This window comes from Rhineura floridana, chromosome 16 (genome assembly GCF_030035675.1).
Source record: "Rhineura floridana isolate rRhiFlo1 chromosome 16, rRhiFlo1.hap2, whole genome shotgun sequence".
Taxonomy (NCBI): domain Eukaryota; kingdom Metazoa; phylum Chordata; class Lepidosauria; order Squamata; family Rhineuridae; genus Rhineura; species Rhineura floridana.
The window spans coordinates 5,076,109-5,087,670 of NC_084495.1; the positions used below are offsets into that span (position 1 = coordinate 5,076,109).

Genomic DNA, 11,562 nt, shown 5'->3' on the forward strand with positions numbered 1-11,562 from the left:
AAGCTCTTAGAGGCAAAAAGTCTTCCTTCAAAAAATGGAAGTCTTGTCCAAATGAAGAAAATAGAAAAGAACACAAACTCTGGCAAAAGAAATGCAAGAAGACAATAAGGGATGCTAAAAAAGAATTTGAGGAGCACATTGCTAAGAACATAAAAACCAACAACAAAAAATTCTATAAATACATTCAAAGCAGGAGACCATCTAGGGAGACGATTGGACCCTTGGATGATAAGGGAGTCAAAGGTGTACTAAAGAAGAATAAGGAGATTGCAGAGAAGCTAAATGAATTCTTTGCATCTGTCTTCACAGTGGAAGATATAGGGCAGATCCCTGAACCTGAACTAACATTTGCAGGAAGGGATTCTGAGGAACTGAGACAAATAGTGGTAACGAGAGAGGAAGTTCTAAGCTTAATGGACAATATAAAAACTGACAAATCACCGGGCCCGGATGGCATCCACCCAAGAGTTCTCAAAGAACTCAAAGGTGAAATTGCTGATCTGCTAACTAAAATATGTAACTTGTCCCTTGGGTCCTCCTCCATGCCTGAGGACTGGAAAGTGGCAAATGTAACGCCAATCTTCAAAAAGGGATCCAGAGGGGATCCCGGAAATTACAGGCCAGTTAGCTTAACTTCTGTCCCTGGAAAACTGGTAGAAAGTATGATTAAAGCTAGATTAACTAAGCACATAGAAGAACAAGCCTTGCTGAAGCAGAGCCAGCATGGCTTCTGCAAGGGAAAGTCCTGTCTCAGTAACCTATTAGAATTCTTTGAGAGTGTCAACAAGCATATAGATAGAGGTGATCCAGTGGACATAGTGTACTTAGACTTTCAAAAAGCGTTTGACAAGGTACCTCACCAAAGGCTTGTGAGGAAGCTTAGCAGTCATGGAATAAGAGGAGAGGTCCTCTTGTGGATAAGGAATTGGTTAAGAAGCAGAAAGCAGAGAGTAGGAATAAACAGACAGTTCTCCCAATGGAGGGCTGTAGAAAGTGGAGTCCCTCAAGGATCGGTATTGGGACCTGTACTTTTCAACTTGTTCATTAATGACCTAGAATTAGGAGTGAGCAGTGAAGTGGCCAAGTTTGCTGATGACACTAAATTGTTCAGGGTTGTTAAAACAAAAAGGGATTGCGAAAAGCTCCAAAAAGACCTCTCCAAACTGAGTGAATGGGCGGAAAAATGGCAAATGCAATTCAATATAAACAAGTGTAAAATTATGCATATTGGAGCAAAAAATCTTAATTTCACATATACGCTCATGGGGTCTGAACTGGCGGTGACCGACCAGGAGAGAGACCTCGGGGTTGTAGTGGACAGCACGATGAAAATGTCGACCCAGTGTGCGGCAGCTGTGAAAAAGGCAAATTCCATGCTAGCGATAATTAGGAAAGGTATTGAAAATAAAACAGCCGATATCATAATGCTGTTGTATAAATCTATGGTGCGGCCGCATTTGGAATACTGTGTACAGTTCTGGTCGCCTCATCTCAAAAAGGATATTATAGAGTTGGAAAAGGTTCAGAAGAGGGCAACCAGAATGATCAAGGGGATGGAGCGACTCCCTTACGAGGAAAGGTTGCAGCATTTGGGGCTTTATAGTTTAGAGAAAAGGCGGGTCAGAGGAGACATGATAGAAGTGTATAAAATTATGCATGGCCTTGAGAAAGTGGATAGAGAAAAGTTCTTCTTCCTCTCTCATAATACTAGAACTCGTGGACATAAATTATGGATGGCATTGAGAAAGTGGATAGAGAAAAGTTCTTCTCCCTCTCTCATAATACTAGAACTCGTGGACATTCAAAGAAGCTGAATGTTGGAAGATTCAGGACAGACAAAAGGAAGTACTTCTTTACTCAGCGCATAGTTAAACTATGGAATTTGCTCCCACAAGATGCAGTAATGGCCACCAGCTTGGATGGCTTTAAAAGAAGATTAGACAAATTCATGGAGGACAGGGCTATCAATGGCTACTAGCCATGATGGCTGTGCTGTGCCACCCTAGTCAGAGGCAGCATGCTTCTGAAAACCAGTTGCCGGAAGCCTCAGGAGGGGAGAGTGTTCTTGCACTCGGGTCCTGCTTGCGGGCTTCCCCCAGGCACCTGGTTGGCCACTGTGAGAACAGGATGCTGGACTAGATGGGCCACTGGCCTGATCCAGCAGGCTCTTCTTATGTTCTTAAGGGGGCCGGGCGCTGCTGCTGGGCACTCGGGGGGAATGGAGGCCCTTCCTGGCAGCCGAGGAGGGCGGTGGGTCGAGGGACGCCTCCCAGCCACGCAACGCCTGGCCCGGCCCGCGGACGATGCTGCCAGAGGAGAGTTCCGCACGCCAGCCCTGCAGTGTGGACCCCCTTCCCCCCCTTGCCGGGGGAGCGGCGCGCAGCCGCCGCAGGGTGCCCGAAGGGGGCGGGGGTGAAGACCGAGGCCCCGCCCCCCGCGCGAAGGGGCCGCCCGCTCCCGGGAGGGAGGCCGGCACAAGATGGCGCCCAACGCTGTCACGCGCGCCCTGCGCGGCTTGCCCTTGGCCAAGATGGAGCCGCAGTCTTCGGCGCCCGAGCGGCGGCGGCGCTTCCGCTTCCGGCGGCAGAGCGCCTCCCAGCATGGCGGCCTGCGCGGCGACGGAAGAGCCGGTGCGGCTCTCGGAGCTGCTCGAGTCTGGCTGGCGGCTCCTAGAAGAGGTGGAGAGCGGCGCGGAGCCCTCCTCGGGGGCGCCCGCCGTGCAGCGCAAGGTCCAGCGCGGCGTTGCCCTCCTGGAGCGCGCAGCCTGCGCCGTCGCCGAGCTCCAGCTCTTCAGGTGCCGGGCGGGGATGCCGTAGAGCATGTGCAGAGAGCCCCCTGTGCTCCCGCCCCTCCCCTTTTGGGGCGCAGCTTTCCTTCGGCGCGGGGCCCGGGATCCTCCTGAGGGCTCATGGAGCCTCCATGCCCGGGGGCAGTCTATCTCTCCTCAGAGCCGCGGGGCCTGGGACAAACAGCGGGGCGGCGCCGGTTTCCCTCGGCGAAGGGATATATATGTGTATACACACGCACGCACACGTGAGGTTGAGGTTGTAAACTGGCGTCAGAAGGAAACAAAATGCAAGAAAAATATTCGCAGTGATAATTACCTTATTAACAGTGGCCGGTCAGGGGGAAATGTGTTGACAATGCAGGCACCGTGACATTGTAGTATGATAAATATCCATTGTGCCAATTCAACCCACAAGTGACAGCAGCCACATACATATGTTGCTGCCACTCCAGAGCAACAGCTTCATGCAGTAGCTCTTTGTTGTGCTTTTTTGCAAATTAAACAAATGTTTGTAAATATAATGTTCATAACATACAGAAGTTGCAGAATTCAATGTTTTCTGTAAATTGTCTTGCTTTGATTGTAGCAGATCTCATTCCTTTCTCTGCTTTCAGCCGAAATGAAGAGCTGGAAGAGATTGCGTCAGCTGACCTGAAATTCATGCTGGTACCTGCTCTATTGGCGGCCCTCATCTTGAAGCAGGTCAATCCTGACAAGCGACTGGAGCATGTGGAGAGGGCACGAGCCTGTTTCATGAATTTCTTGCAAATCTGCAAAGACTATGGGATTGGCCAGTTTGAACTCCCTCGGGAGCCGAGCAGCAGGGAGGAGAGTGAGTCTGCTGGGAGCTCATGGGACGCTGCGCCAGCATCTGATCAGGCCACTCTCATTGCCATGGCATCAAATAGGCAGGCAAAAATTGAAAGGTGAGGAGGCAGGCCTTGGGGTTTGGCTCTACAGGCCCGTCTAGATAATGGATGACATAAATAGCCACCCATTTTTCAAGGAAGGCCAAGAACTTTGCCACAGCTCTACTCAAGCGTGGACAAATTTATCATGTAGTAATACCGGGCTATCTGTTTCTTTTTCTGCTACACATTGTTGTCTGTGATAAAGGGTGGGGGCTTTACCAAGAAGTAAAACTTTCTCACTTTTTCCATTTGGGTTTATGGTTATCTGTATTAGTGATCCCCGGGTGGTAATGTTGTGTGAGGAAGATACTACTCTGGGTTACAGAGTTTTTGTGGCATAGCTTAGGCTGCAAGCCAATACATGTCTACTCAGAAGTAAGCTCCATTGGGTTCAATGGGACTTACTCCCAGGTAAGTGCGTACAGTAGGGCCCCATTCATACGGCAGGTTATGTTCCAGGCCCCCAGCGAAAAGCGAAAACCACAGGAAAGTGGGACCCTACTGTATTCCAGCCACCGCACTCCAGCTGACAGCGATCAGCTGGAGCGCGGCGGCTGGAGCTCCCTGCACTGCAGCTGATCGCCCAGCTGGCACCTTCGTATTAGCGGAATGTCAAAAAGTGGGGCCCTACTGTATTGGATTGCAACCTTAATCTTCTGGATTTTCTTTCTGGTTCAGGTGTCCTCAGTGGCTGAGAGTACCTTTTACCACCTTTGGTCAGTAAGACAGCTGTGGGCATTCCTGAATAAGGATACCTTGATTACAATTGTCTGTGCTTTGGTGAGCTCACAATTGGATTACTGCAATGTACTCTAGGTGGGGCTACCCTTGAGGTTGGTGCAGAAGCTGCTGCTGGTGCAGAACACAATGGCTAGGTTACTTGTGAGGTCAAAGTGCCACCGGCATATAACAGCTTGCTTGTGGGATTTGTACATGCTGTCAGTTTGCTACCAGCCCACATTCAAGGTTTTGGTACTAACATACAGGGCCCTGTACAACTCGGGTCCAGGTTACCTGAGGAACCGTCTTATGCCCTGTATACCCAGTGGGTCACTGCGGTCTGTGGGAGAGCTTCTCCTTCGAGTTCCAAAGATCTCAGAGTAACTCGGAGTGCGACTTTCAGTGTGGTTGCCCTTCTCTGTGGAATCGCAGTCCTGCCAAAATACATCAGCCGCTCACTATCTGCACCGTCTGGAAACAATTGAAGGCATCTTTGTTCTTGGTGACTGTCCCAGCTGGGCCACTAGATCTGGGCCATGAGTGTCGATTTTGTATTTGGTTTTGTTTGTTTGTTTATTTATTTATTTATTTATTAAATTTATATACCGCCCGACTAGCAATAGCTCTCTGGGCGGTGAACATAGAAATACAATAACATAGGAAATACAATAAATGACACAATATAATACAAAATAATGCAATCTAAAATCAATACAGTAACATTTTTAAAATTAAATCAATTTAAATTAAAATGCTTCAGAGAATAAGAAGGTTTTAACCTGGCGCCGAAAAGAAAGCAGAGTCGGCGCCAGGCGCACTTCCTCGGGGAGACTGTTCCATAGTTCGGGGGCCACCACTGAGAAGGCCCTAGATCTTGTCATCACCCTCCGGGCCTCCCTGTGAGTTGGAACCCGGAGGAGGGCCTTCGTAGCAGAACGTAGTGCACGGGCCGGTTCATATCGGAAGAGGCGTTCCGCAATGTATCGTGGTCCCGCACCGTATAAGGCTTTATAGGTTAATACCAACACTTTGAATCTGGCCCGGAAACGTATTGGCAGCCAGTGCAAGCGGGCCAGAACAGGTGTTATATGCTCGGACCGCTTGGTCCTTGTTGTTGTTGTTTCTGTTTTTAAACTATATCTGCTGTTTCTGTGTTGTTTTTAAACTGGGTTTTAGCTATTTTATTGCACGTTGTCTTGAGACGCTTGTGTGAAAGGTGATAGATAATAAATAATGAAATAAAGCAGCAGCAGAACGTACCCTGGAAGATTGTGGGAGAAGACAGGTGGCTCCCACCTTCCTTGCATCGATCTGCATTGTTTCGTTGGCGTAACGCTCGTGGTAATGCATCCTAATGCATTTGGCTTGCTTACTTCAGATGGCCCCAGGTGTGAAGGCCGGGCAGTGTGAGAGCTGCCTCCCCGTTTTCATTTCTTCTCCTCCCCACAACAGATACAAACAGAAGAAGGAGGTCGAAAACCAGCTTGCTTCTTTGAAGACCTTCATCGATCGCGGCCAGGCAGAGGAGGAACAAATACGGGAGTTCTACTTGCTGCAAATCAAGAAGTGGATCAGCACAGGTCTGGAGGAGATCGAGAGCATTGATCAAGAAGTAGCAATCCTCAGTCGGCGGGATGCTCTGAAGAAGGTGAGAGAGTCGTGAGGGGCCTTGCTGGACCAGAGAGGGTTCTCTGCTGAAACCGCGTCAGCCTACGAGTGGTAGGCAGCGTCTGAATGGTCCCCGTTGGTAGTGGAGATGGGAACCCTGCATGTGGCAAGGGGGCGTGTTGGGGGTAACTCTCGGCTAGAACTCCTCTGCCCCCCCCTCAGACCACACGCTTTGACGTGTGAGTTCTGCGCATGCGTAGGTAGGTTTCCTGATTTTCTTTTCCGAGTGGGGGAGAATACTCAGTTGTAGATTCCACCACCTGCATTCTGCACAGTCTAGGAACAAATTCACCATTCTGTGTGACAAGAGGCCTCCAAGGGACTTTGGGTCTGCACATGTTGCTGCCCTGCAGCCGCTGTCATCCCCAGCAAGTTTGGCCAGTGGTCAGGGATGATGGGGGTGGATGCAACGGTGGAGAAGACTGCCTGAGTTCTGCTGCATCTTTCTAATGGGGGTTCTGTGGCCTGCTCGCTGATGGGCCCCAGCCGAGGAGATAAAGCTCCTCTCTTACTGGGCTTCTGTGAAAGGAGAGCAAGAGTTACCCTGAGACGGCCATTAGGAGAAGGACAAAAGGGATGGTGAAGCACCTCAGCAGCGTTGAACACTGGACGCTGTGCCTCAGAGCAGTGGCCTCTCTTGGGGATGTGAGGGGAAATGCGATACGGCTGGGTGGGGGGAGAGAGAGAACTGGGATTCAGTCAGTTATACCAGTTAGGGAAATACAAGGTATGCCAAGAAATTAGATGTGGATTTTCTTTCTTTGGACAGCAGAATATATCCCTATCTGTGGGTGGTGATCACATGCTGGGGTGGGGAATGGGGGCATGCAGTTAACTGAGGGGCAAAACTGTAACACTCACACACCCCTCGCTGGCTGCATGTTTCCTGCAGTGTGTTTGTGTCTGCAAGTGTGAGTTCTTTAACAGGTCCAGAAAGATCCTCCTCTTCCTGTTTGTCCTCTCCAGGGTTCAGCCACGCGGCCTCCCGGTCGATGCCGGCCTCCATTGAAGCCCTTCATCCTTACGCGGGATGCTGCCCAGGCAAAGTATGTTCTTCTGGGAAGGGAGGAGCTGGGATCAGGGGGTCGTCTTCTGGCTGTGGGCTGCTGCTGTTGCAGACAGTCTCTCTGGGGGCTGAATTGTGCCCTGCGGCCCTCTTGCGCTTGCATGATATTTTGACCATTTAAAGCCCGAAACAGTTTGAAGGACCCACCTTCACCTATGTTAACCTGCTTGCTCCTTGGGATCAGCTTCAGAGACCCCGCCTGGTATGCCTGCCCTGTGGAAACAGTTAGGATAGTGAGTATGAGGGATAGGGAGGCCCTGCACCTACGCAAGACTCCAACTTCAGGTCCGTGGATAGGTCTGTATCGCTTGCTTCAAAGCCCTGTTCGTTTAAAATCACTTTCTCATGAAAAAGAATTTTATGGTTCCGCTGCATTTTGTGGCTGCGATAGTTTTAGCCGTTTTGTGTGGATTTATGGGTCTTACCGGACTACAGTGTTGTTAATGTTACTATTGGCCCTTCTAACTTTATTTTTATGGCTAGGGTGTTTTAAGTTGGTTCTTGCTTTTGTATTTTGAGTCTTTGTAGTAGTTGTAGGAGTGTTGGAAATCATCTTGAGGAGATTTGACCCCAAAAAGCAGCTTATGAATATTTTCAGTAAATAATGCATCTTTCTACCTTTCTTCCTTGTAGGGTGTTTGGTGCTGGCTACCCCAGCCTCGCAACCATGACAGTGGATGACTGGTATGAGCAGCACCGGAAGCAAGGAGCCTTACCGGATCAGGGCATTCCACAAGCAGCTTCAGGTATTTGTGGGGCAGTGTGTGTGTGGGAAGGTGGATGTATATGCATCAAGTCTAACCAGAGGGGCTAGTGTTGGAAACACCCCTGTCTCTGCCTGATCTTAGCTAAGTGGCTTTTTCAGGGTTAACCCTCTCCTGGCTGGACCCTGGGTCCCCTTCCCTGCCACACCTGCCCTCAGCCCTCACGTATAAATCGCACAGTGTGTGGCGGAAGCAGCACCACTTATGTGATGATGACTGGAGGCCTGGGTGGCTTTTGCAAATTTGTGAATGGGTATGTATACAAAGGCCGCATCCCTCTGTCCGCCAGATCCTGGGCTGAAAGACTGATAGCCCTGCTTGTGAGAACCCAGATTCCGGTCGGTCACTCTTCATGATGGAATGTTCTCATTCTGAATTCCCGGCATTGCGTACTTAGTCTTCCATCTCCAGACTCGGGACCCAGCGGCTGCTGCTATCCAGACCCCTGCACTCCCGTGGGCTTCATGCCATTGGGGGTCATGCCCCATCCAGGGCTGTGGGTTGCCAAAGGAAGCTGGAGCCTGCAGTGCAAATGGGCCTGTGATCTTGGCCTGGAAAGGACAGTAGGGTCAGGTACCTGCCAGTATTTATCCCAGGGCTGGACAATCCAAGGCTTCATCTTGGTTGCCAACCCCAGGTCTCTGTTCCCTGCTGTTTCTGGAGCTGTGAGGCGTGGACGTGGAGATGACCTGGTGACTTGCTAGGCTCGGTTCAGGCCTCAGAGTCCCTGACAGCAGGAATTTATTCTAAAGGAATCGACGTACAAATGGATTCTCTTCTCCCCCCTTCCCATCATGTGTCTTCTCTGTGGGGAGAGAGGTAGCCCAGGAGCAGGAGGAGAGAGAGAGAGAGAGACCGCCATCCCTGTTAGGGAGAGCTAGAGGAGGTCTGTGTTGATGCTCAAGGACAAAGCCTGGGAAACTGATGGCTTGATCAACTGACCAACGTTTTGACTTAAGCTCCCCCCACTCAGGGCAGGGAAGAAGAAGTGAATTGCGTGTGTCAGATCTCATTTTGGCATATTCTGCCCTCTCCCTGGACACCCAAAAATACTTTGCACCCCTTGTGGGTGGAAGGGGTACAGGCTCAAGCTTTGGCGTTTTCTTCCTCTGCGGAGCCTGTGAGGTGAAGGACCAAGAACTGTGGGCTCACAGTGTCCTTTGTGGACCTGGTTTTATGCGCAGATAATTGACTGGGAGCACTTAAATCTCGCGGGGCAGTGTTGAGTAGTTTAGGCCTTGTTGGCATCGGCTAGACCTTGCTTTGGCCTTGGAAGGAAATGGAATATATGATTCATGGTGTCACAAGCGAGCGAGTGCAGACTTGCTTTGAGAGGGAGAACTGAATTCCCACGCCACAGCTGCTTATGCCCATTGGTTTCCACTGCTGCCTGCCTACTTTCAGGGCAAGGGCCTCTTGACCCGAGCATACTGAAGGACCCAGTGTCAGTGTCTGGCTCCACGGCCCTGGGCTGGGACAGTCATGGTAGACAGTCCTCCATGACATTTAGCTCAAACGTGGCTTTATGTCATGTCTGAACCTGAGGTGGCTCACTAACTACAGTGCATTTTGGGATGATAATCTAGTGTTGAACCTGGTTTTGAATCACGACTCATACACACGCTCATGTGCTTGCCATGGCCTCTGGTTTTCCAGATATTTGACAAATGGCAGTTAGGATCTTGATGTGCCTCATGGAGACATGAGTAAACTTTTGAAGCTGAGTCCTGAGCAGATGGAAAAGACAATCACACAAGCCCTAAAACTATGTTTTACCTGTTGGGTGCCTGGAAGTAGAAACTCTGCTTGATACAAGCTGTGCTGCCCTGTTGTGTCTGAACTGGACCTAGGTCTTGAAGTGAGCTGAGGGAGGCAACCTTTCTTATAATGTGAATTTATGGTAGGAAGCTTCCCTAGGGAACACGAGGGTGAGAATTTCCAGAAATACATCATAGAATCATGGAACAGTAGAGTTGGAAAGGGCTTGTAAGGTCATCAAGTCCAACCCCTGCTCAATGCAGGAATCCAGCTTAAACAGTCCCCGACAGGTGGCTCTCCAGCAGCCTCTTGAATTCTTCCAGGGTTGGAGAGCCCACCACCTCCCGAGGTCATTGGTCCCATTGTCATACCACTCTGTGAGGAAGTTTTCCCTGATGTTCAGCCGAAATCAGACATTTTTCCTCCTGCTGCTGCGGCCATAAGGTTTTGTTGGCTTTTAAATGGCACAGTTTGGGTTAAAACGGCACTAACGTTTTTAGGGAAGTTTTGCTTGTGAATGTTGTTTTCCTGTAAGTTATTCCGAGTTGCCTTGATTAACTAGCTGAACACGAGTGCAGGGTACAAGTAGAAGAAATAGGAGAATGCGTGTGACACATCTGAGAGATTATTTTCCTGGGTGGCCCACAGATGTAGCCGCCAGATGATCCTCGGTGGCCTCCTGGTGTGGAGTTGCTGGCCACCTAGCCCTGCCAACATTCGCGGCCTCTTGCTTTGGCTCCTCTTGGTGCTGAGACAGGCATTGCTTCTTCCCCTCCAAGGTGCCGCAGTCACTCCTTGCTCTGGATCCCTGGGGGAGGCAAAGGCATGTCCAGGTGGTGCCAGGACATTCCACCCTGCATTTTTATGAATTGGTGTTCTTGATCCGATGTATTCAGGACAGCTGTGATCTCAGCAAAACTCTTGCTTTTTCCCTGTGACAGGTACGGAAGAGCGGCAGAAGGAAGAGGAAGGAACGAAAGAGGAGGAAGAGGAGGAAGATGAAGCCGTGTGGAAAGCCCGGGAATGGGACGAGTGGAAGGACCTGCACCCCAGGGGTTATGGCAACCGGAAGAACATGGGCTGATGGGCATCCCAGAGGTGAGCCTGCAGCCCAGAGACCCTCCATAACATTTGGTTAAATAAGCTGCCCACACCATGTACTCTCCCTTTTGAAAGGTGAACAGGGCGAGGCTGTTTGTTCTGCGTTGTCAGGCCACATTTGGGCAGTATCAGGAGTCCAGAAGTGGCTGAGGCTTCCTCCCGCGCAGGAGACCCCTGTGGGGGACATGACATCCCCCTTTCCTAAAGTCGTTCCCGGTGAGCTGAATGGATGTCAATTTAGAAGTACTGTAACTTATTCTTTCTTTAAAAATAAATGCCATTGTCAGTTCATCCAGCTTGGCGTCGTCTCTTCCTGACATGGGCGGAGCTTACAAGTCAGATGATTCCTTAACGGTTTTGGTGCAGGTGGAGAAGCAAGGCTAAGCGCCAGCTCCCAGAACCATTTCTGAGGTGAAATAGTTCCCTTCCTCCCTCATATCGGTGGTATAAAATGTTCTGCCGCGAAGGGATTACCATCTTAAGAACATAGCAGCAGCTGGGCTGGATCAGACCAAGGTCCGTCTGGGGCCCAGGAGTCCCTTTGTAATGATGTGTTCTGTGAGCAAAAGGGTTCTTTGATTTGGCCTGCTCTTACAGCAAGTCACTCGTGCTGGTTCTAGAATTTTGAAAAAGAAAGAATCCTTTTTCTTTTCACCTTCCAGTAAGTGCCTGTTATGTTGCCCTCTACCTTGCAAATTCACATCTGGTGAAGCAAGGTGTTTAGCGGTTTCTTTTTGTAATGTGGAAGCTGGACCTTTGCAAGATCATCTTGCCACCTTGGTGCTG

At 50.0% G+C, this 11,562-nt stretch overlaps 1 protein-coding gene across 1 annotated transcript; it reads left to right on the top strand.

Annotated features, from left to right (window-relative positions):
• Positions 1–2,552: 2,552 nt before the first annotated feature.
• Positions 2,553–11,067, top strand: IGBP1 (immunoglobulin binding protein 1). The gene is made up of 6 exons (XM_061598776.1): positions 2,553–2,794; positions 3,403–3,714; positions 5,872–6,067; positions 7,054–7,133; positions 7,787–7,899; positions 10,617–11,067. Exons 1-6 carry the CDS (start codon positions 2,601–2,603, stop codon positions 10,757–10,759), a joined length of 1,038 nt encoding a protein of 345 aa, XP_061454760.1. The 5' UTR covers positions 2,553–2,600; the 3' UTR covers positions 10,760–11,067.
• Positions 11,068–11,562: the final 495 nt, after the last annotated feature.